This window comes from Thermobia domestica, chromosome 2 (assembly GCF_964235325.1).
Source record: "Thermobia domestica chromosome 2, izTheDome1.hap1.1, whole genome shotgun sequence".
NCBI classification, from domain to species: domain Eukaryota; kingdom Metazoa; phylum Arthropoda; class Insecta; order Zygentoma; family Lepismatidae; genus Thermobia; species Thermobia domestica.
In genome coordinates this window covers 195,877,317-195,904,069 of record NC_137455.1, presented here as the reverse complement: position 1 = coordinate 195,904,069, position 26,753 = coordinate 195,877,317, and the positions used below count along the sequence as shown (strand labels likewise).

Genomic DNA, 26,753 nt, shown 5'->3' with positions numbered 1-26,753 from the left:
AAACATCGTGCTTATATATTAAAGAAAGCTGACGGTACAGTTCTCACAGACACGGATAGCATCTTAAATAGATGGAAAGATTTCTTTGACGATTTGCTAAACACGCAACCAAAAACTAAGTGCGTAGAGGAAAGGAGATACACACCGCAGAACCGTATATTCCAGAACCCAACCGAATAGAAGTAGAAACCGCTATAAAGAAATTAAAGAAACACAAATCTCCGGGTGTAGATGAAATTCCGGCTAAGTTAATTTTAGCTGGAGGCGAAAAATTGGGGAACGAGATACACAAACTCATTCTCCTTATTTGGAACAAGGAAGAACTGCCACAAGAGTGGAAAGAATCAATCACTGTTCCAATTCACAAGAAAGGCGACAAAACTGACTGTAATAATTATCGAGGCAATTCTCTTCAGTCAACATCCTATAAAATCCTTTCAAATATTCTATTAGCAAGATTGACCCCATACGCAGATGAAATTATTGGAGATTATCAGTGCAAATTTAGACGAAATCGATCAACTATCAACCAAATATTTACCATTCGCCAAGTACTCGAAAAAAAGTGGGAATACAATACCCCGGTACATGAAGTATTTATTGATTTTAGAAAGGCGTACGACTCGGTTAGGAGAGAAACATTATACAACGTTGTTACAGAACTTCGAGTACCGAGAAAGCTAATTAGATTAATTAAGATATGTTTAAATGAATCCCAAAGTAAAGTCCAGGTAGGAAAATTTTTGTCCACGAGCTTTCACGTGGAAAATGGCCTGAAACAAGGAGATGCGTTGTCGCCATTATTATTTAACTTTGTTCTGGAAGACACTATAAGGAAAATCAAAGATAGTAACCAGGGCCTAGAGTTGAACGGTATTCACCAGGTTATGGCATATACTGATGATGTAAATTTAATAGGGGGTGATAGGAGAGCAATGCGTCGGGACCGTAATATGGCAAATTATGGTTGCGTTACAATATTAAATAATACTTTTGATAAAGTGAATAGTTTCAGATATCTAGGATCAATATGAACAGACGAAAATCATATTCACGAAGAAATTAAATGTCGACTAAAAGCAGGGAATTCGTGTTACTATTCGGTTCAAAATCTGTTGTTGTCACCAATTCTGTCGAAGAATTTGAAGCTTCAAATATACAAAAAGATAGTCATGCCTGTTGTTCTGTATGATTGCGAAACATGGTCGCTTACTCTAAGGGAAGAACATAGACTGAAAGTATTTGAGAACAAGATCCTGAGACGAATATTCGGACCCAAGAGGAACGGGAATGGCGGAAACTTCATAACGAGGAACTGCGTAATTTATACGGTTTACCCAACATTGTTAGGGTCGTCAAATCTAGGAGGCTTAGGTGGGCAGGTCATGTAGCTAGAATGGAAGAAAGTAGAAACGCTTTCAAAGTCTTGACTGTAAGACCAATCGGAAAACTACCATTAGAAGAACCTAGGCGCAGATGGGAGATCAATATTAAGATGGATCTCCCAAGGATAGGAATACAAAGTAGAAACTGGATCCAATTGGCTAAGGATAGAAGCCAGTGGAGAGCTTTTGTGAACGCAGCATTGAACCTCCGGGTTCCATAGGCCATAGAGCTAGTTAGTTAGAGTTCTGTGGTCATCGTAGCCTAAAAGGGTCGCTGGTTTATTACTAGCAAAATACACACTTTCTAAGGTATCCGAAATTACATTTTTCCTGTATTAACGTCCTCCGTACCACACAATTAAAACATGATGGCACATGACTTCAGATCAGAGAAGGTACATGAAAGAAGTCACATTAGTAATAATTAAAGTTGTATCACCTCAAATTAAGGGCAGAATGGTATCCTAATGATGTTCTCAATCTTGTATACAACACTTTGAACATTATGTTTTCTTTTTTTAGTTTGAACCAATAAAAGTTTAATTTTTATCGATGTGACTTCCCTGGCTTGCTTCAGATATCTTTAAGCTGTACACAATTCTCTGTATTGCGCCACTAAAACAAAAAGTTACGACCTTTACAAAGAAAAAGGATTGTGCAAATTCTTCCATGTATCCTTTAGGAGTATTCTAAAATTGTATTTTCCTCAAAATGTCAACAGCTTTTCCTTCAGATTAGCACGTAGACTCCATCTTTTGATGCTAACTAGCTGTTCGTATTAGTACATTTGGTCTTAAATATTTGTAAATGTTGGTGAATAAAATGTAAGAATTATACCATATAAACGACAAAATGCTTATTCTTTCTAGATTACTGGTATGGGTAGTCTCGATGTAAGCTCAAATCGTACATTTTTACGCGAGCAAATATAAATTACAACTGTTGTTGCGAACTGAAAACATTGAGTGTCAAGATTGCCTTCCAGTAGTTTGTAGTTGTCTGTAATATTCATTCTGTGACACAGTGGACAGTTTTAGTATATCTGAATTCATATTCCATCACTAGGATGTAATGAAGAGCATATTATAGTCTTAGTGACAGAGATTATTTTTCATTACATGAAGTGTTGCATTTCTTCCGTGCAATGGAAGTCCAAAAGAAACTGCAGTCATCAAAACTGGCAAAATCTCGCAGTCTTTCCAAAGTTTCAGGCAATGATAGATTAATTAATAGCTAAATAAAGAGCATATTATTAATTCCTCGTGGCTATATGATTTACATACGCGCCCATGGTGGGTGGGACACTAGTTTGATTCCCAGTGGGAGCTCATCCACCCGGTTCAAATCCCATGTTAAGTTGTAGATCCACGTTTCATATAGCCTCTATGCTAAACTACACATCAATGAGAATCACGTTACATAAAGTCTTATGTTCTTTTTCATACAGGAATGCTTCTACTTAAACAAGCATGTTATATAGTTATGTCACATTTAATATCGCTATACACACTCACACACACACACACAAAGTTAGCACTTCCATAAACATTTTATCTGAGCAGTTTTAGAAAAAATAAAGCAAATAGCCGCTGTATAAAGACATCGTTGTATTTCTCCGAATAAAGAGCAGTCCATGAAGGTGGAGCCTCTGCGGCGAATCACAAAAGTAGTTCGAAATCCATATTCTCTTTTGTAAATACTATGCCATAAATATACAGGACGATGCAATGAATCAGACAATTCGAAAACATTGTATATAGCAATACAAGTTGTTACCTTAGAAGTCACACGTCACTACCAATGCCGTGCAGCCGTGCACCATTAGCAGTGCCGTGCAGCCAACCTAGCAAATTGTTTGTTTGGCATGTTAATTTCCTCAATACGTTTTAGGCTAACAAAGTCAAGAAGTGAATTTAGTAGATCTCTTGAATGTGTTATTTTTTGTAAAGCTGTAGCTTCACATGGACACAACCAAGGAAGTTATACTGAAATAGGATTTCCGGATCGTGAATCCAGATACACGTTAACTTCAAATACGTGTAAGCAATCAAAGTAAACCTGTGGAGGCATAGTGTACATGCTAACCCCAAGTGCCAATGTTATTAATATTTCGATGTCACCGACTCAGTAGAAACGTGTTTGTTTTCAAGTAGCACCACGTCAAGTTATTGCATATTATTGAATGAAATATATATGCTTAACATAGTGCATGTGTATTATTTTGCACCCTGATTTCCAAATATTTTTGCTTCGGATGACAAATTTACAAAAAAATATATGAATAGTTGAGGTTCGAAATCTGGATTCCTGCTTTAGAAACCTAGTACGTTAACTATTGTAAGCTATAAACTGGTTTGGAAGGCGCGCTAGCTCAGTGATAAAGCACTCATCTCTGGAGCGAAGAATCTCCGATTTGATTCCAGGCTCTGTAGGTTTTCTCGAATTCCTCCCAAATTCTGATTCCACCAATTCTTTTGGGGCCGCGGTGGCTCAGTGGTAGAGCGTTCACCTCTGGTGCATGGGGTCTCGGGTTCAAACCCTGCTTCCGCCAAGTGAACTTTGTGGTGGACAAACACCGTGTGCGTGGGTTTTCTCGGGGATCTCCCGTTTCCTCCCACTTTCTTCATTCCACCATTTCATTCATTTCTCATAATCACCGTCTCCTTTAGCCTAGCCGGCATAACGTGGGACGTAAAACTCAAAGATTTCATTTTTTTTTTTTTTTTTCACCAATTCTTTCATAAGCATTAACTTTGATTAATCACCGTCTCTTTTAGCTTAAAGGGCATATCTGTGGACGTAAAATTAGAAATGTTGTTTTTATTGGCAGATTGATCGATATTAGAAACTTACCTTTCCTCTCCTTGTTTCCTGACTATTTTTGCCTAATCCATTGGCATATTCTCTCAGCTTCACTTAGGAATATTTTTTCTTAAAAGTAATTCGTGCGTGTCTTTGGCATGGGGGACCCAGGTTCGATTGCGAAGCGGGAGCTTGTGTGATTCGGATCCCACACTAAACTGAAATCTAATCCAATTAAAAAGTAGTTAGAGTAATGTAACTAAAAACCAGTTTCATGTTCTGGCAAAACTGTTAGCGTATGATTATCTTAAAATTTTATTATGTGAAGATGGGGTTATAAACCACTTCTATCGAGATTAATTTTCTCCTGTATTTTGCATTAGGTAGACAAGGGTATTTGCATCATATGCACTCAAGTTGTAGAATAATTTCTAAAATCGTATTTTCTCCAAAATGTTGACAGCTTTTCCTTCAGATTAGCACTTAGGCCCTATCTTTTGGTGCTAATTAGCTGTTCGTATTAGTACAGTTAGTCTTAAGTATTCGTAAATGTTGGTGAATAAAATGTAGGAATTATACCATACAAACGACAGGATGCTTATTCTTTTCAGATTACTGGTATGGGTAGTCTTGATGTAAGCTGAAATCGTACATTTTTATGCGAGCAAATATAAAGTACAATACTGATTCTTTAGAAACATGTGGTCATATCATTCAACTGGTATGTAATAGCACTTATAGCATATGAAGTGTTAAGATAACGAGTCATTCATTTTATATATATATATATATATATCTATATATATATATATATATATATATATATATATATATTTCCAACTTAAATGATATTCATAATTACAGCTCAAAGTTTTGCATCGATTTCTTCGTAGCATTGTACTACAATAATATAAATTACATAAGCTACTAAACCGAAGAATTTTCGGTATGTTTGTAATTCATAGTACAACTGTAACGTATATTTATCATTTCAGATTTTGAGATTTCCCAGTAAATAACAGCTTTATAAACGTATGCTTTAAGATGTATCACCAGGACTTTTAGAAACAAACAAAAGGATGAGGAGTGAAGGAGTTGGAGACTCACCGACTTCTAGTGATATTGTTGAATCGGGATTAATAGGTAAGATAATATTGTTTGAAAGTTGAAATTGACCATTCTAATAATTGGCTATAAAGCCTCATGTTCTAGCAATGAACTTGAGCTCAACTGGAAGTATACATATCATGTGTAATGTTTAGTATTTGTATGTCTCCATTATAGACCACCACAATCCAAAGTAAAGGCGAAGTTTTTAAAGATTTTCACTAGGTTTATAAGTCATCGAAATACAAAGTTTGTACGCAACCTTTATCCTCACCTTTACATAATTGGTAAAAATAATATAAAAACTGACTGCATCCAAATGCGATTTAATAACACTAAACTGTTTCAGTAGCCTGAGTTGTCTTCGTCAGTAGCTCTGGTAAATTCACATGAAATTGTCTGAAATTCTAAGGCCTACCGCTCACTGGCAACATTTTGTCGGGCAACTATCTTGTTGCTCTGGCTAAATGCATTGAGTCTTATGGGAGTCCGCTCACTGAGGCGACAGTGACAGAAAAGTTGCCGAGGTGTCGCCAAGCAGGGCAACAGCTCGGCGACGGAACAGTTGCGCAACATCTAAAAATGCATTGAGTCTTATGGGAGTCCGCTCACTGAGGCGACGGCGACAGAAAAGTTGCCGAGGTACCTCCAAATAGAAAGGTAAAAAATAAATGTTTTCTACAAGTTTTTTTCACGTAACAGTTCGTTCCGTGTGTAGCGCGTGAAAAGAAGTGTTCGCAATGGAAACTAATACATTCTTTGATTAGTGATTAGCATGTCTTTAGTGATAAAGACTATGAAAAATTAATTGAGGATATAGAGAAACTCTCAGCGTTAAAGAAGAAATATATATAAAGAAGAAATTATGAAAGGAAGTGTGTTTCGCTGTTATAAGAAACTAGAATGAGCTTTCCAGCCAAGAAAAAACAACACAGGTAGATACATTTTTCGATAATGACATATCGCTGTCATACTACACACTACTACTTTCATTAATTTCCCACAACTAGAAAAAAATACAGATAAAATTATCATTTTCAAGTTTCTTTCCATTTCAAATATAAAAAAGAAAAAAACTGTACTGTATAAAAATGGCCGATTTTAAAACGTGAAGAATACGCGGGAAGAACGAAGAAAGACAATTTTAATTTTATGGCTATACGTAGAACATTGAGAGTACAGTTGCTGTACAGTATTGTCGGATTGGCGCTTTTGTTAGTTTTGTTCTGTTAGTTATTTCCAGTCGTTTTATATTTTCGTTATTCTTGTTATCTTTTGATTCGAATAATTGTTCCCGTTCATATTAGCTTACACAATGCTGTTGTTTTTGTCACTCACTGACATTCAGGAACGTCATTTAGGTGGAGCAGGAGGTGCAATTGCTCCCCAAGAGTTTGAGGAATACATATACTTTAATCAATTGTCTACTAATATACTAGTACAAAACGTGAAAGTCTTATGTCGGTGGTGCTCTTGCCCCCCTCAAGTGAAGTCTGAAATAACGCCCCTGTTGACACTGCCTTCGAAAGTTTATTTAAATGTATTTATTTAACCATTGGAATGAGCGGTAGTTTTTTTGTGTCCGAAACCAGCGATTATGTGAACTGTTCCGGTTGCCGATTATGTAAATTGTGATATCAAATGCTCGGCAACTTTTCTGTTGCCATCGCCAGTGAGCGAGGGTATGGCAACAAAACTGTTTTGTCTCCGTGAAGTTACTGACTGCAGGCGACAGCGACGAGATAGTTGCGCAACTGTTTTGTCGCCAGTGAGCGGTAGGCCTAAGAAGTAAAAAGAAGCTTTCATGTAAGTTTACCAGAGCTACTGACTAAGGGAACTTTTTCTTTTTTCTTTCTTTCTTTTCTTTTCACTTAGAATTTCAAACAACTTCATATGAATTTTCGACAGCCATTGATAAAAGCAACAGATTTTTCAATTACTTTATTATTATTATTATTATTATTATTATTATTATTATTATTTCTCTTCTAAGACTTTCGTGTGACTGTGAATTTCGCAAACCTACTGACGAAGGCAACAGCGATTGTTGAAAGAGTTTAGTGCAATTAAAATGCATTTGGACGCAGGAAGTTGCTATATATTTTTTTTTCCTATGCAGTAAATATACGTCAGTTCTTATCTTTAAATAAGTACTTACCCTTTCATGCCCTTATCAATGCCAATAGCAGTGACGGTATGCTCTCAGCTCTGAAAAAAAGTCATTACACTGCATCAGGAGGACTATTTACATCGACCACTAGATGTATTTATTGATCTAGAAAAGGCTTTTAATCACATAAATTGAGAATTGTTGCTCGAAGTTGCAAAGAAAGTTGGATTGGAAAGGAAAGATCGAAAACTTGTAAGAAACTTAAATGTAGAATAGGGGAGGAAATGGCAGAGGAGATTACAGTTGAAAGGGGAGCTCGACATGGATTCAGTCTCTGGCCAACATTATTTAATATCTATCTAGAAGAGAGAGTGAAAAAGATCCTACAAAATGAAGACAGTATTTCAGTAGGAAGTAGAATGATTAGGTTTATACGGTTTACAGATGATACGGCGCTTATTGCGAAATCTAAAGAAAAAAAAACAATAAGGTGTTAGAAAACTTGAGGATAGGTTGTGAAGAATATGGGAGGTAAATAGATGTTAGAAAGACAAAAACCACGGTGATTGGAACAAAGCGGTCTGTGTCAAATATGGAAGTAGGAGGGAAGGAAATAGAACAGGTGACTAGTTTTGTATTATTAGTGATGATATGAAGCGCAAATATGAAATAAAGGCAAAGATAGGAATGGTGAGAGAATCCTTTTAGAGGGAAGAAAAGTCTGTTTTGTGGGACCTTGTATAAAAAGTTGAAAAAAGACTCATGAAAAGTTTCGTGTGTAGTATTGTACTGTACAAGGCAGAAACATGGACATTACGCGAAAATGATGAAAAACGACTGGAAGCTTTCGAAATGTGGGTATGGAGAAGAATAGAAATAATTAGCTGGGTCGAACGGAAAATGAATAAGAGGATGTTAGAAATGGTGGGGAAGAAAAGAGCAATTTTAGATATTATTGAGAAGAAAAAGAGAGATTGGTCGAGACATTGGCTAAAAAAGAAGTGTATCATGAAGGACATGATAGAGGATGACAGAAAAGAGAGGGAGGGGTCGAAAGAGGCTATATCTTGAGGCTATAATTGATGAACGATATCAAAACAAAAAGTCGTACATGAAGAAGAGATTAGCTGAAAACCGTGGAGCATGGAAACTTCTCAGTTGCGGCAAGTAACCTGCCAATAATGGCAGAGTACCTATAATGACGATGATGACTGGATGCATTTGAATGTATTGGTTCTAGCATTTATCGCTAAATGAAGGAGAGAAATTTAGTGAATAATGTACAAGAATATCTATGATGGGCATATGTTTCATTGCTCGAAAAGTGGAATGCAACGTAATTCTGGGAACCTCTCAAAACGCGAAAACCTAAACTGAAGTCCAGTTTGCTTATACCACTGACGGTATTCGTCCGTTCTTTCACATACATGTGAACAATCTTTGTCTGTATAGGTGAATTGTACTATAAGTTGCTATTCAAGTATGTCTGAATGATATAGATACGAGACTGCAATCAAACTTTTTGTGAAATTTGGCATCACTAAAAGCGGTGAGATACTCTGCTAAGGAGTGTGTTACATCTCCAAATAAAACTAAGCAGACAGCTGGATGACTTCGTAGCGTAATCGGTAAAGTATTGACTCTGTAGTTAAGAGGATAATGTGTAATATTGGGTAAAAACTTGTAATAAGCAACTGGTTTGCTTTTTCATTCTCCCCCTCCCCCTCTCCACAATTTTTAAATAAATTACGTGTTGGTTAATGAAGTAATATATATCCTCATAAACATTTCGTTTAACGTATTATTGTTCAGTCGTATATACAGGGTGATTCTTTATAGAGTTTTTATATGCCATTATAGTGCAAAACACTTCAAATTTGACTCACGTAGTAAGTAGTTGCAGAGTTGACCACACGCGGCGTCACCGGTCAGTCGTTGAAAATGGAGACTTTCACTGGTGCGGAAAGAGCTAAGTGTGTGTTTTGGTTTGAAGGAACGAAGTCAGAAACGAGTGTCCAGCGTGTTTTGCATACAATACGGCAAGGAACTACTCAGCAGACCAACAGTGTACAAATGGCGCCAGACATTTGTTGAAACAGGTTATTCTGGGCAACACACAAAGACTCCAGGGCGCTCACCCGTGACTGACGATATGGTGGAAGCAGTAGGATGAGTTTTGTCCGCAATCCTCGAAAATCTACACGACGTGCATAACAAGAAACTGGTATCCTTCAAACGACTGTTTGGCGTGTATTGCGTAGACGTTTGTCCATGAAGTCATACAGACTGTCCTTGGTTCAAGCACTGAGTGAAGCGGCTAAACATACCCGACATGAATTCTGTGTTACCGTGTTGGATCGCATTAGTGGTGATGAGTCATTCTTGAACAATGTGGTATTCAGTGACGAATCAACTTTTCACCTTTTCGGCTGAGTCAACACACACAATTGTTGTATTTAGGGCACGGAAAATCCACATGCACTCTTGGAGCTGGTTCGTGACAGCCCCAAAGTGAACGTATTTTGCGCTGCTTCCAGAGCAAAGGTGTATGGACCATTCTTCTTTGCTGAGAGCACAATCACCGGCATCGCCTATCTTGATATGCTCCAGAATTTCCTTGTTCCACAATTAGATGAAGATGACCACGATGGCCACTTACAGTGGCAACAAGATAGCGCATCACCACACTACCTGATAGACGTAAGGGAATTTCTTTATTAGCTTTCTCCAGATAAGTGGAGAGGTCATGGTGGCCAATTGCCTGACCACCACGGTCTCCAGATTACACACCATTTGACTTCTTGCTGTGGGGGTTTGTGGAAGATAAAGTGTGCATCCCTATTCTACCTGATAATGTTAATGAACTGAAACATCGCATCACAACAGCCATCACGGACATTACCCCCGTTTGGCAGGAAATCGACTTTCGTCGGGATGTGTCCAGGATGACCGCAGCTGCGCACATTGAGCCATAATAGATTTGTCACAAAAAAAAACTTGAATTGTTTTGCAGTATAATGACATATAAATCAAGTCTGTATGTGGTTGCAACAAAGAATTATAATTGATTGAAGTTGTAAATCCTATAAAGAATCACCCTGTATGACACGTATTTAAGCATAGACCCTCAAGAATGTAAATAAATCAGATCTGTTGTTAATAATAAATGTGATATAAATAGATTTAACAAAAGTCTATAATATAGAAAGTTTTAATTTGTTAAGTTCTTAGAAAATAATGTATCACCTGAATAGAAGAATTTTGAGTTACGATGTGAAATATTGCATGCTCATCGCATACTGTATATATGTACGATATATCTTTATTTTCTCTAAAAATTTGCTATTACGAACAACGAACGTTATTTCTAACGTAAATATATATGTAGAAGCAGTAGGTTTCAGATAATAAATAAGGTTGTGAATAAACTTTTACAATCCGCGGCAAAAAAACATGCAACATGAGGATGTAAGTTTATTGTAAAACTACGCCCAACAGCACAGGGTATGAACATAACGTCTAAGTGGAACGAATCACGCCAGGATAAACCTCGGCCTCCTCCCGTGCACACTTATTTTGGAGCAAAAGACTTCGTCATTTCACAATAAACTTATATGCTCATGTTGCAGGTTTTTTGCCGCGGATTGTACAGGTCTCAGGTCAGTTCTTGTGAAGGTAAGGAAATCTCTAAAGCATCGTGAGTTCGTTACAATACTCCTAGCAATAAAACATTCTGCTCGTCGTGAAGTAATTGATAAGTCCTTCAGACGAAAGGTACATTTCAATTTTCTTCCTTTCTATTGTTTCAATTCTAGTAACATTGAGTGAAAAGAGAAGCTTCAAAATTTGAATGTTTTAATTTACTTTTTTTTTCTTCCATCCTCTTTTCAGGTATATTTCTGTTTTAATTGTTATGATCTGTGTTTATCAATAAGATCATAACATTTATACTGAAAGAAACAGTATTTTTTTATATGAATTTGATTTTAATGTTTATATTTTTCGCAGATGGATCAGACAACTTCGCTACTAGCATAGATGGAAACTCAACAGATTCAGGAGCATTGGTTGATGCTATGAATAATGTTGCAGTTGAAATGAAGGAATATGAACCGCTTAATGTACAAGGAAGTAAAACCCATTCCAGTGCAGAAATCATTGACCTTGATAATGCTTCTATAGAATTACGTGACACTCCTGAACATTCAAACTCGAAGGAAAAAGCCCATAGTACTGAAGATTTTGTTGCACCTGTTCCTCTGGATTCGCCAAGTGTTTGTTCACCTTCACTATCATTAAGAATACGATCATTCAGCAACGAAGTTAATTTTGATCCAAGAGTAGAATTCAACGATAGTGTCAATGGTATTGTTCCTTTAGGTAGTCCTGAGCAAATACAATCTAAAAATTTCAATGAAGTAAATAAAAGAAATGAAGCACTACCAACCGAGGGTACCGAATGTGTTAGCATTGCTGATTTCGCAGAACGAGTTACTAATGTAAAAGTAAGTAAACTGTCAGGAAATTATGTCTAAACTTTCTTCTGAATAAATCCCTTTGTCATTACGTTGTTGCATGCTGTGTAACTTTTATCTGAGACAATAGAAACAGTTTAATGTATCCGCCGCTAATGTCAAAATCAGTAATTAATGTAAAAGTGTTCCTAATGGGTTCTTGTTTCGCGCTTACTGAAATATAAGGAAGGTTAAAGGATGAGTAAAAACTTGTAAAGAAATTACTTACTAGCAGAATGATGGCTTCTCAGAAAAGTGCAACCTTTAATCACCAATCTCCAATTTCACCATCTTTATCTCCCAAAGTAGAGATACAAAGCAGCAGCTTCTCCAATAGCCAGTTGATGTCAGCTAGTCATTTGTTTTCTTATATGTTCGTTAATTCATTTTATAACCATGCCTTCAACGGATGATCACTAAAAGTGAAAATCACATATATCATTCATAGTTGCAATCGTATTTCTTTTTGTCGTACATGAAAACAATAAAGATGAATGTCATTTTTATATCTGCCGGAAACCCTCTTGTCTCAGGTAAAGGACCCTCAACATGGAAAAGTAGGTGGAACTGACAGGAAAGCTTTGTTTATGATGCATTCGTAACCACTTCACTTCATGTTCTTTGCCTACCCTCTCCTACGAATACCGTTGCCTTCCGGATGGTTGGTGGGAGTTCTGGAAGAAGACGATCCATGGAAGTCTTGTTCTGCCTGGGGTGGACATGCAACTTCTCGACCTGCTTATAAATGAGTCCAGTGTTTGGATTTTTTGCATATTAATAAAATTCATTTTAAAAATGGAAAAAAAAATAGAAAAATATAAAAAAATATTTTTATTGGAGTTACTTTAGTTGTACTTCCAATAACATTTCCTTCAACATAACCATCTCCATTCAGAACGTAAATGCAGAACACTAGAATAAGCTTTATCTGATGCATCACGGAATCCAACAATTGATATGTTTAGCATTAGTAGAAGATAAGCATCTACTGAGCTGAGTATCTTCCACTGATGGAAGCTCATTATAATAAGATTTACGTAAATGCGTAATATCTTCTAGTAATTCACTATTTTAGTCAGCATTTGTTATCCACAGACTTCGCAATAAAATCTTTGTCTTAATAGCCAAAGATGACAAAAATCCTAAGGTGGGGGGTCATATAACTTTGCTATGCTAAATAAAAGGACTGTCTTCGTTGATTTTGCACACAACTTAGACTTGCTAGCAGAAAGCACAAAAATACATGTCATCTGGCACCTCTGAATATGAAGTATTTTTACAGGTTCATCTTTATTGAAAGATAATCCGTTATCTTGTTCCTTGTGAACAACTTATTCCAAATCCTCACCCTTGTGGGATGCCCATTGACTTATTTCAAAACCGGCCTCCGGTAGTAACTTAATTAATCGGGACTTAATCTCTAATGGGACTTTTATACAGGTAGCGCCAATTAGAATATTGTCCTGTAAAACATTATACTGAATTCAGCCATAAAACTGAAATACATGGATATTATAGGCCCTTATCAGAACTATCCCACCTCACTCTACTATCTTCATCCAGTTGACAAAATAACCTCTCAGTCAACATATCAAGCGAATTGGATCTTGTAACCGTTTCCTCTATGAGAAAGAAGAGGTCGTAAACCTTTTCTCTTGACACAGCGCAAAAATACAAATTGGAAACAGTTATCGACACTAATAGACAACCGAAAACGTGTTCAGTTATGCTATATTTACGTCTATTAACTGTGTCAATCACTCAGATCTAATGTAACCATGACGAAACCCCGACAATCATTGTGAAAAACTGTATATAAAATATATGTACCATATCCAGTGATGTTATCTTGTGGCGAAATGCACAGGTATGAAATACCGATATTTTATTTTTTTCAAATTCATTTTTCTAGTTATTTCTTTACTTTTGTATTTATGATATGAATGTCAGTGTAAGTTGATTTGAAGACTAGATCAGGAATATATTATAGTATATTCATTTAAATAAATCGATAATTCAGTAGTACGATTAATAAATGGCAGTATGTGCTAATTCTTTTTACATATTTAAATTTTAACAGTTGCTCTCGCACCTAGTCAGAATGTGCAGACTAATTTATACATGGAGACTACGCTTTCATATATATACTATATGATCAAAAGTATCCGGACACCTGACTGAAGATGACTTACAAGTTCGTGGCGCCCTCCATCGGTACTACTGGAATTCAGTATGGTGTTGGCCCACCCTTAGCCTTGATGACAGCTTCCACTCTCGTAGGCATACTTTCAATCAGGTGCTGGAAGATTTCTTGGGGAATGGCAGCCCATTCTTCACGGAGTGCTGAAATGAAGAGAGGTATCGATGTAGGTCGGTGAGGCCTGGCACGAAGTCGGCGTTCCAAAACATCCCAAAGATGTTCTATAGGATTCAAATCAGGACTCCGTGCAGGCCAGTCCATTACAGGGATGTTATGGTCGTGTAACCACTCCGCCACAGGTCGTGCAGTATGAACAGGTGCTCGATCGTGTTGAAAGATGCAATCGCCATCCCCGAATTACTCTTCAACAGTGGGAAGCAAGAAGGTGCTTAAAACATCCATGTACGTCTGCGCTGTGAGAGTGCCACGAAAACAACAAGGAGTGCAAGGCCCCTCCAAGAAAAACACGACCACACCATAACACCACCACCTCCGAATTTTACTGTTGCCACTACACAGGCTGACAGATGACGTTCCCCGGTATTCGCCATACCCACACCCTGCCATCGGATCGCCACAGTGTGTACCGTGATTCGTCACTCCACAAACTTTTTTCCACTGTTCAATCATCCAGTGTTTACGCTCCTTACACCAAGCGTGACGTCGTGTGGCATTTACCTACGTGATGTGTGGCTTATTAGCAGCCGCTCGACCGTGAAATCCAAGTTTTTTCACCTCACGCCTAACTGTCATAGTACTTGGAGTGGATCCTGATGCAGTTTGGAATTCCTGTGTGATGGTCTGGATAGATGTCTGCCTATTATACTTTGCGGCCCTCTTCAGCTGTCGGCTCTGTCAGTCAACAGACGAGGTCGGGCTGTACGCTTTTGTGCTGTACGTGTCCCTTCACGTTTCCACTTCACTATCACATCAGACACAGTGGACCTAGCGATGTTTAGGAGTGTGGAAATCTCGCGTACAGACTTCTGACACAAGTGACACCCAATCACCTGACTACGTTCGAAGTCCGTGAGTTCCGCGGAGCGCCCTATTCTGCTTTCTCACGATGTCTAATGATTACTGAGGTCGCTGATAATGAATACCTGGCAGTAGGTGTCACCACAATGCACCTAATATGAAAAACGTATGTTTTGGGGGGTGTTCGGATACTTTTGATCACATAGTGTATATGTAGTCTAGACTAGATAGTATGGACTATATAATCTTGATATAGACTAGACTTGATAGTTTAGTCTATATATATATGTATAAGGTATTTGGAAACAATACCAAAACATTTCGGGAAATGAATTCTCACACGAAAATATACATATATATATACACACACAAACATGGGTGCCTTAATACGTTATTTCAAAGTTATAACCCGCCAAAAGTTGGTTAGAACAGTATAAAAAGAATGTAAGAGAATGTAAGTAACTCGAGAACGAAATGTCGGACGAAGGTCAGGTAATAATAATAATAGCCATTAATGCACTAGTAGATATGGAATGTATGCCAGTGTTCAGTTCCTGGTACGTTTTTTCGTTTCTAGAAGATCTCATAAATTTCCTTGTATGCTCCTACGCTAACCATAACGCCGCCCGTGTTTCACTCCCTCTGGCACATTAATGCAATGTAGACTCGAAATAAGCACAAAGTTCGTTTACTACCTGACCCTGATCCGACATTTCGTTCTCAAGTTATTACCCTTGTTTTATTGATCTATTTTAGATGGACTATAGCATCTGTGCACCCTTATGGGTCTACATTATATATATATATTCATGCTTCTGTGTAAGGATTCATCTCCAAAGTCTTTTTAGTGTTATTTCCGAACGCTGTTCTTCCTTTGTGATATATTAATAATTATTTTATTACTTCCAGGTAGAAACGTCTGAACAACAAGAGGAAGATACTGTGGAAGAGATTGCAATTGGTGAAATACAGAATGATACTGATTTATCTCTCAATAGTGATTCTATCTTCTTAAGTCAGCTTCCGCCATACAGTCCAGATTTTCCACCTCCGGAGTATCTGAAAATAAAACCGCCAGAGAAATTACATGCGTGTTTATATTGTGGAGACAAGTAAGTGTGGTATTCTTGTGTGGTTTCTATACTATACTATATTGATAAAATATCGAAACTAGTTTCGTGTAATATTGGATGCTGTCTGATTCAACAATTCTTCCAACATTAGCATGAATTTAGTTTATTGCAGCAAAGTCTTATATTGAGACATCTAACTATATATGGCAGCTGTTACACGATAGAAATCGTCGAATTTTACTCATAATAGAGTTTGTATAGTTTGTGTTTGTGTAGTATAAGAAAGACTTGAATGAAATTTCGCAGAAATGGAACCAAAAAGCAAGAAGTACAAAAATGCTGATATATGTTGGTTTCCTAAAAAGCAGTCTATGCCTAGTGCATCAGAGTTATACTGGAATAAGCATAAAACGTTCGTACTCATCTCTTGGACCACACTCACACAGTGGTTTATTAACTGATCCCATCGTTTAATTAATTGTCGGGAATGTAAACTTTTAATTTTGATTTCGTTGATCTAATTTACCATTGTCGTTCAAGATCATTATCGTTACTTACAATTTTTAACGTCCTTGAAAAATCCGAAATAGAATTTTCATTTAGACTTCCCCAACATTTTTTTTTCTTTCTTTTTACTCTGATCGTATTTTTTCCATATGATTAGCGTCCGCAACTTCGGCACGAGAGTGTCAAAGACAATTCGCTCATTTAGCTTAATTCGACATCCTGAAGAGTTTTCCTGAAGACTTCAGTCACATTCTGTGATGTTCTCAGCAGGTGAGATCATTTACGTGAAGAGTGCAAACACCTTACTCTTTAATTGCAAGGGTTCTAAAATTAAATAATTTAACTGATCTCATGATCAACTTATTGTTTTTGTAGGGAAAAAATGTCGCATAAATTCCTTAATACAGTACAGAGAATTTTACTAACCTTATATAGACATAAATTAGGTGAGAGTCTCACTTGGGCACCACTTCTACATCTCTTAAAAATAAATTTACCATATTACCATTTCTTAAAAATAAATATACCATATTACATCTGTGCAAAATGAAAACAAAAATTACTAACTCGGCTTAATTGATAGTATTATAAGCTATTTTGTATACTAAAAATTCAAATCAATTTTAGTTTTACGATAACAGCTGTGGGTAGACGATTTTGAACTTTTGTTGATGTAATCGTTATTCTATTGTTTTGTTGCCAAATTGAACTGAATACTAATCACCCAATCTTCACAAAATTTTGAAAACTATATTTTGCATACAGACTGTTTATGAAAATGAAGAGCTTATTATGGAACAAAACTTAGGTTTAAATTCTTGTATGTGCTTCAATTTGGTACGACAAGTCTACTTCTTTTGTGATGTTCTTCTTTCTCCTTAAGCACTTTTTCCCTTCAACAAAACAGAACTGTCGTTGATTTTGACACTGCAGATACACAAGCATAAAATGTATTTGCATCATCGACATTAAATCTGCTACCTAACACTGCTCCCTTTCCATGACTAGTAGCCAAGGAATTCCAGGTCAGAGCAACTTGAAACTGCGTCTGAAGAAGCGTCGTATTACACAAAGTGAACCGCTGTTTAAACTGGCTTACTGCTCCATCAGAGAAAATATTAATGCTCTTTACTGATGAATATAGTTCTTTAATTAATCCTAATAACACATTCAGGAAAGCACTACAACATACTTATCATGGGTCAGTTCGTCACTTACAATGGCGTAACTTTAAATAAGTTCTGAAGATATCAATGCGACAGCAATAAATATGGTGACCTGTTGGGTTCCCCAGTATGTAACCTGAATTTCGTCATGATGTCGAACACTGTAGTCACGTTCTGCGAAATCAACTTGTAAAAGAATCTGCTTGACGTATCTTTCGATACTGTGTTTGTCATGATAATACCAATCCAAATTGCGATGTTAACCATTTTACTATCACTTTGGTTTGTGACACTTTAATGCGTTGTGTCCATGACAGAATAGCATAGATTTTCAGTTCATGATTGTGACTTTTAAAGACTTGCAGCAAAAGTGAAACACCTAGTGAATCTTGTCCATTCGTGGTTGCTTACCGTCTGTTATATTGTGTTCCAAATATAAATACTTTCAAAACTGTTTGAAATTTTTAATAATTTGTAACGGAACGGGACAAATCACACATTGGGGTTTTAAATGGAAGCATGAGTTAATTGTATGTCTTTTCAAGGTAAGAAATATGTGTCTGCTTATAAAGTATATTACAAAGTGAGCATAGAACAAATTTTCACACAAACGAAGTCAAACCTTACTTTGTTAAATCAGATTTCTCTTGGACAAAATTTTCACCAAGTCCAATATGCGGACGCCATCTTGCTTTAAAAGGCAGGATTAAACTTCAAACAATATTGCCAGTCAATAATCAAGTTTGTTACCGAAACTCTAATGCAGGTACTAACAAAATAAGCCAACACCAAGTGTCCGAAATGAAATAAAAATTAATTTTGGTGATATTGGTTTCACTTTCCGTGGAATGGCCCAATATATATATATATATATATATATATATATATATATATAGCTAATGCCATTTTTTATCATAAAGAAGCATCATCTACTAAATTGGAACTGTCTAATAACAAAAAATACATATTGTTACCATTTAAAAAATTACATGATTTTTCTATAAAGTGTTAACTTTCTCCGCACATCGTTTGAAGATGGCTTCCCTGTAAAACACTGTCAGATAGTCATATCGTTTTTATATCTTATAAGCTCTTACGAGGCGCATTCGGAAAGTAACCTCCGATTGGTCATTGTGCGTGAAGTAGTGGAGGCAGCGCTAGCATCTTTGCACAGATGTGCGCGGTAGGCAAAACAATATTCGGCAGCAGTTATTCATCGGGAAATTTGTGCCCTGTGTGGACCAAGTGTAGTAAGTTGTTCATGAATGGACTCGTTCATGTAAAAGTGGACAAACAAACATTCATGACGAAGAGAGGAGTGGCAGTTCATCAGTGGTCACTGATGAACTCGTCGTGAAAATCGATGTTTCACAACTCGGGAGCTTTCCGATAAATTTCCACCAATATCCAGGAGTGTGTTATATGACGTAATTTCACCGAGACTGGGACTGAAAGATGCGGTCACAGGCTGGCTCAAGGCACAGGCGGGAGATTTTTATGTTGCTGGCATTTCTAAGCTAGTACAGAGATATGATAAGTGCTTGAATGTTTATGGAAACTGTTGAAAAACAGAACAGAGAAGCAGCTTTGAGATGTATATAATAAATTCTTCGTATTTACTATGGTGTTTCTTTTTAACCAATCGGAGGTTACTTTCTGAACGGCCCTCGTATACTATTAGTACAAATTTAAGTAATAAAAATCTTGCCTGCTTATTAAGTAATGAAATAAATAAGTAAATAAATAATAGAAATCCTACCTACAGTCTGGATAGAAAATGTTTAACGTATAGGTGATTTTTTAAAAGCATTACTGTATTGGTCAATCGCAGGTTGGATTCCTTGTACGTATACAATATACTTACATGATACATTCCACATTTTGCACAATCAGTGGGCAAATTTTGGTTGAGATTGTTGTGCGCTTTTATTACACTTCATGAAAAAAATATTAATTTTCTTATAAGGATTTTATTGTGCTCATTAATTGTATTAATATCCCACTGTTTTGGAGATACTGACTCCTTACTTCTTCCTCTTGTGTATAGCAATGTTCGAGAAGAGTACACGAAAAATTTATCTCAAAAATGGTTTCTTCAACTTTCAGTGACGTATTTTGTTAGACAAGTGGATTTGCCAGAAGCTTTAAAGATAGAAAAATTTGCACTGCTGGTTACTTTAATGCTATTTCCAGATAACTGACAGTATTCGACTCCTAAAAGAGATATGAGTGGACGTTCAGTTGGCTTTAAATGTGGCTGTTCTGAAAGTAAAAAATAAATAAATATCTTCCGTTTAAGTGTCTTGTGTTTACATTCTTGCGTTTACATCTAGATACCTAAACTTGTCACAAAGGCTTGGAAAAAACAAAGAAATCACCTCTCTCTTTAAATATCGTACTTTTAGATAGGAGCGGCCTTTCGAAACTGGTTAATGAAACTTTTTTTAACCTGCTCATACACATCATTATGCTATGCGAGACAAACCCAGTTAAGAAAGCAAAATTAGTCCTTACATGCAACGTAATCCTTCTCGTGGTCTATTGGCTATTGTGTGTGCCTTTGGTGCACGTGACGTAAGTTCGATTCATGGTGGAAAAGACAAAAATTTAATTTCACAATCATTCCCTTGCATTAATTATCCGTCTCCTTTAGCTTGAAGGGAATAACCTGGCACTCTAAACTGAAAATAAGAAAAGAAAATTCATTTCGTTTATTTACATGGAATGTACTTACGAGCAGTATCCTTACTAACAGTATTATGGATTCTTTTCAGAATACTTATTTCAAATGACATTCAAATTCGAAGTTCCTTATTTGAACACAATCGTATATGATTCTAAACAACATAATAACATTAATTTCATATATAGATTAACTATTCTATTAAGATGATAAAATTAGAGATATTATTTGCACAGCACTTTACTTAACGATATTTTCTTCACTTTAATACGCTTTCTGCAATTTTACTTTCAGGTTCATTTTGCAGCAGAGTTTAGTGAGACATACCCAGAGACGAAGCATGTTGATCACATATGAATGTGAAATATGTGAGAAGACACTCTCCTTTTATAATCGTTGTAATTTGCTTGAACATTTGCATAAACACCCAAAACCTTCTGATGATGCTATCGAATGTGCTGTTAAGCCACTTCCTTCAGAGCTTATTGATTTAAATCCTCCAGAGTTCGCTGCAAGTGATGAATATGATCTTCTTCAAAGAATTATGGCAAGCTTTCCCCCAGTGAATACAGGTACCAAAAGGAAGTGCTATGAATGTACAATGGTGTTTCCTAGTGAAGAAAGTGCGCGATTACATTTCCTTCGTGTTGATCTCGATAGAATTTTTATTTGTAATGGGTGCAAATTGCAGTTCCCAAATACATGTAACTTTTTTGCTCATAAACGAATTCACCAACGAAAACCACCTTTCATATGCCCAGATTGTCGTGAGGAATTTAAAGTATGGCAATCGCTTTCTCTACATTTGACACACAAGTGTTTTTATACGTTCAAGCAAACGAGATTCATATGTACATACTGCCAATGCATGTTCTCTTTACCCACTAATTTAAAAGCTCATATTCTCAGTGCGCATATAAAACAAGTTTTTAAGTGCACCATTTGTCCGATTGCTTGTTATACGTCTGCCATGATAGATAGTCACAAAGCGAGAGTTCATGCAAATTTAGATATCCAAACTATTCAATACGAGCAGTGTCAACTTTGTCCTGATCGTTTGATTGCTAAAGAGAGAGTCTTTTATCATATTCAGGGACACGCTCAGAAGAAAGACTGCTTGATGCAAGTGTATTTTTGCGATAAATGTCACGTAAGTCTGAAGCACAAAGAGAGCTTCAAAAGGCATAGAGAGAAGTGTGTAGGAGTCGATACATCGCGAGTGATAGTACAAGTTCCTTCGGACACGTTTACAGGTGTGACACCGTCGGGACCGAGTACTAATTCTCAAAGCATTTTACGAACTTCCAGTGCATCAGACACAAACGGCTCCCTCCCATCTATTAATCATGGATTAGTGGTTACAAGAAATATCGTGCAGCCGTTACCACAGGCATCTGTTCTTATACCTGTTAATAACATGGCCGAGGGAGTAAATAGAAATATGTTGATACCAACAGTGTTTGTTTCTACTAGGTCTCAAGCACCAGTTCTAGCACGCCAGAATATGCTTAGATCAGCATTGTCAAATTCTCAGTCCCTAGTTCCTTCATCTGTAAATAAAAGTAATATCAAAGAAAACAGTAAAATTGAAAGTGATCCTGAAATCCAGATTATTTCGTGCTCTATGAAGCGAAATGTTGCAGATGCTACCCTCCCACATGCCAAACGTGCAAGAATTAATAATGAAGATAAGGCAATAACTAATCATACGACAGAGGCGGTATCTGTGCCGAATATAGAAAAGGAGAACGGCACTAAAAAAGGAGTAGTCAGGGATACTGAAAATCCAATATCTGATGACACTGCCCGTAAGGAAACAGAAATAGTTAAATTGTGTCATAAATGTGGTGAAGGTATTTCCAATGGTGATGGTATTAATAGTCATCTGTGTTTCTCTCCGGAACCTCCGGACCGGTCCCCTTCACCGCCAGAGCTTTCGCCACCACCTCCAGGCCTCTTCGATAATGAGAGCTTCCATGACTCAGATGATGAACCCCGGTCTCCTCCGAATCTTGTAAGAAATGCAACCCATCCAATTACGCATCAAAATAATCTCAGTGTGACAGAGAAAGGTAAAGAAACAAATGGACAGGAAATCCAGGAAGTAGTAACACAGAATAAAGTGCCTATAAGAATACAAGGAAGTAAAGAAGCAGCTGGATCAGAAGTTAAGAAAATAATGATACGAAATAAAGTGCCGATAGGAGAGCATCAAAAAGGTAAAGAAGTGACCGGTCAGGAAGTCAGGGAAATACTGACACGAAATAAAGTTCGTACAGGAGTACAGATAAACAAAGAAGTACCTGTAAGAAAAAAAGTAGTGGTACAATCTGAACAAGTGGTAGTAGCAAAGACTAATAAGGACAGTGATAAAACTGTTGATTCAAGTGGCAAAAAGTATAAAGTTAAACTAGCATTGAGCGGGCTTTCGAATCTATCTGGAGTGGAGAAAGATAAAACAAAAGTTACTTGGTATAAATGCCATATTTGCAGAATGTTGCTTATGTTGGATGGAACAGTGATTAGAAAACATTTCGACGAGTATCACAGTAATATTCGCATCCTGCAAGTTTCAACCAAAGTGAAGAGACTCGAATCCCAAAATTCAACCCAAGTGGTAAGACACGAATCCCAAAATGCTGTTCCTGAACTGAAAGCCAAGAAAGAAGAAAACCCAGTGAAAGAAATCTGTAAAGATGCAGATGTAGTAGAAAAGAAAGTTTCTTCACAACCATCGGCTGCTAGTGATAAACAGTTACCGAAGGAACCAGTTTCTAAGAAACGTAAAGGGAAACGATCTCCAAAACAGAAGAAGAAAAAGAAGGAAATATCACCTTTTAAAAGTGGAGTTACAGTAGCCGCTTCGAAAACAGAGAGTAAGTTTGAGTGTAGTAAATGCGATTTTGAGACATATGATAAAAGTAAGTTCCAAATGCATATTAAGTCTCATCGTAGGGATTCGAGTTCTTTTCAGTGTTCTGAATGTGGGATGTGTTTTGTTGTAGAGCCTTCTTTAGTGAAGCATTTGTATGTTAGTCATAGGATTAAAGATCCGAGCCCATACCTCGAAACGGGTGAGAGTAATGAAAGTAGTACATCTAGCGCATCCGAAACTGAGCCAAGTCCTGAGAAACCAGTGCAAAGTTATCGTTGCAGAGTGTGTTATGAAACATTCGAAAGTAGATGTCAGCTAGACAAGCATTTCCGTGTTCATGGAATGGCCTTTCTTTCAATGAAACGACATGGTGCTAAAGATAACGAAGGAAATACTGTTCGAACATAAGTTTGCTGAAATTTACAAGACAGGGTTAAGAAGGCTGAAGAAAACCAGATACGTTTGTGTCTAGTCTTCCTAAAGAGTGATTTTCGTGTAATTGTTTATTGCTGAAGTGCAAATGTGCACATAATTTTATATTTTATGTCGATTACTACATCTGAAATCGCGTTCACTAATTGTGCAACAGTTCCCTTCATTTTCAAGACTGTTGTGCCATAACCTATACATAAAAGAGTCCATTTTAAAATGATGGAATAAAGGTTTTAAAAAGAGAAAGAATAAAGCATCTTTCACTTGTGTAATCCTTCGAAAGAATGTAAATACAGGATCCTGAGTATTTAGAATGCAGTGTATTTTGAACGTGACTGTTCGATTACACTTAAAAGTTTTGATTGCTTACTCGTATATATACATATTTGGAAGCAAAATTTAAGAAAATGAATATGAAAAGCGGTACCTGAGGTATATTTTCTTATATTGTTTAGCGAAATATAAAATACTTGCTTCTTGCATATTTCAGTTTGCATATGTTTTATATTAAGACTCACGTAGAGTTATAAAGAAGTGAAGCTTTTAAAGAAAGAAAGGATTATAAGTGTGTCATGTAAAATGTAGATATAAGTAATATGTGAAATCAGAACCAATGAATGGACATTCGTTTGTGAATTGGAATTTTGTCCAAATACTTTTATTGCTATACTATAGCGATGTGTATATGTATATATGTATTTTTGAAAGAAATAATACCTTGTAAAGTGTTGTGTGAACAAAAATTTAGTTCTACTAAGAGAATATTGATATTTACAGAAAAAAAAAGGTATTGTACATCATGACTATTTATGTTATAAAATGTGCTGTCAATCTTGTTACACTCTTGTGCCGGTGTTATCATTCCTGTTTCTCCTTTTTCTCTCTTTTTTCTTTTTATTTTACTGAGTTTCTAGCATTGTTATAATCTCTTTTGCGTTATGTGATAGTGTTTCTATTTTCTTGTGTGTGATGTTTTCATCAAAGTAAGCAAACTTCGTAATCATCGTGGTCCAAAGACGCGTCCTTTCAGAATTATAAGGTGAAGAAAACAAGGCAAAATTAAATTGAAAATGCCTAGCTCGAAAACTATGGAATCTATCAAGGGTGAGTCATTTAATGATATAGAACCTATCGAAATTTTAATATATTAGAGTCCTGTAGTACCCCTGCAACAAATTTTGTAAGCTGGTTGGTTTTGAAGAATGTTCCTTTTAGCAGCAAGATTGTATGAGATAATGAACATACAGCTTAACATGAAATTTGAACTACAGAAATTCTCACCAGAAATAAAACTCGGATCTCCCGCACCGGTGTGTATCCTTACCATATAGCAACGAGGAAGCTCTTTAATTTTATAAAGAAAGCTGGGGTATCTGAACGCCGTGATAGTGTTTCCTTACTTTGTTATTTATCGCAAGTTATCACTTTCCACTTTCATATTATCAGTTATTTCTTGACAAATTGTTCAACCACACACAATACATTGTGTACATCAAATGAAGGGTAAGGGGGAAAAAAAACAGGAATGTCCATGTATGTACTTTATCGGGTGCTTTGTCCTATCTGTTGGTGACTCTTGGTACTATTTGACTGTATATGCCACGCATGCGTAGATGTAGAAATGTCCATGTAAAAAGGAGCAAAATATTTAATAACCCGATTATTTTTACGCGGTTTTCAATATTAAAACGCCATTTTCTCGAAAATACAGTTTTGTCACATTCCTTCTTTATTCGCCTTACTCTTCAAATGAAATTTCTTAATAACATTTGGAATCTTATTTCTGTCTTTAAATATTATTTGGTGATACTAATTAAGGACATACTTAAAAACTGGCTTTTTACAAAAATACAACTGCAAGTTAGTAGTTGGTTAGTTGATCTGGGATTTTCATTTGTGTCATCATTTGATTAGTTGTTCCCTATTTATGCTGTCAAAGGCTTTGTGGCAGACTATAAACAAGATCCAGAGTTCTAGATTGTATTCATAATGCTTTTTGGTGATCTGTTGTATTACAAATACCTGCTCTGTTGTGCCTCTATTGGGTCTAAAACCACACTGACATTCGCCTGTTATGTTTTCTGTGTGTCTTTTAAGTCTTTCATTGATAATGCTTGTATCTTATATGCTGCATCCAATAGCATTATGAGTCTATAATTTTTTCATTCTGTTCAGTTTCCTTTATTGTGTGTCGGGCAAGTAATGCCTATTCTCCATCACTCTGACATTCGTCCCATATACATGTGACGTGTTTGTGGATTTCTTTCTTCATAGCTGTTTCTGCCTTGATCGTTTCCATTACTACACTTATGAAAAAATGCACATATAACACAGACGCTGTATAAATAACATGTACAGTGAATGTACAGGTATTGCATGACGTGTTTATCTAGCAGTGTATCTAACATAGAAACACATGTCAAGTGCCCGTCAATGAACAAGATATGTAAGCGTAGCTATTGTACATGTATGGAACATGTGAAACACACGTACATGGAACATGCATGTAAGCATAACAGAGACGTGTTATGTGGAGGTCCTGCACTTCCGTGAAACAAGCATGTCACTTCTGAGCAACATATGCTGCAGCATGCAATCTACATATAATGCTTATACGTGCAATAGATATGTTACAAGTGCATGTAGCATACATCTTACATATTTGTAACAGGTATGTAAAACGTTTGTTGTGTAACAGGCAGCGAACATTTACAGTCAGAAACGATATTAAGTATAGGTTGGAGCTATCATTTCTTACTTCCAACGTATAATTAATATTGTTCCTGCAGGCAGATATAGAAAAGAGCATACACGTGTACGTCAAAATTTTATAACTAAATTACTTCATATTTTGATGAAATACTGATGTTCATTAATTCATTTTTTTCTTCCAAACAGGATCCTGTCAATTCCAAATTACC

The 26,753-nt window shown here is 36.5% G+C and overlaps 1 protein-coding gene across 8 annotated transcripts in view; it reads left to right on the top strand.

Moving 5' to 3' along the window:
• The window catches only part of LOC145678349 (uncharacterized), an 86,068-nt gene extending 60,651 nt beyond the window's left edge, over positions 1-25,417 (top strand). For all 8 annotated transcript variants that reach the window (XM_081748390.1, XM_081748395.1, XM_081748391.1 and 5 more), the window contains 4 exons: positions 5,183-5,330; positions 11,413-11,909; positions 16,006-16,208; positions 20,820-25,417. In XM_081748390.1, coding sequence (XP_081604516.1) covers positions 5,267-5,330; positions 11,413-11,909; positions 16,006-16,208; positions 20,820-23,808 — 3,753 coding nt within the window. In that variant the 5' untranslated portion in view covers positions 5,183-5,266 and the 3' untranslated portion in view covers positions 23,809-25,417. The remainder of the gene's footprint in view (positions 1-5,182; positions 5,331-11,412; positions 11,910-16,005; positions 16,209-20,819) is intronic.
• The last annotated feature ends 1,336 nt before the right edge of the window (positions 25,418-26,753 follow it).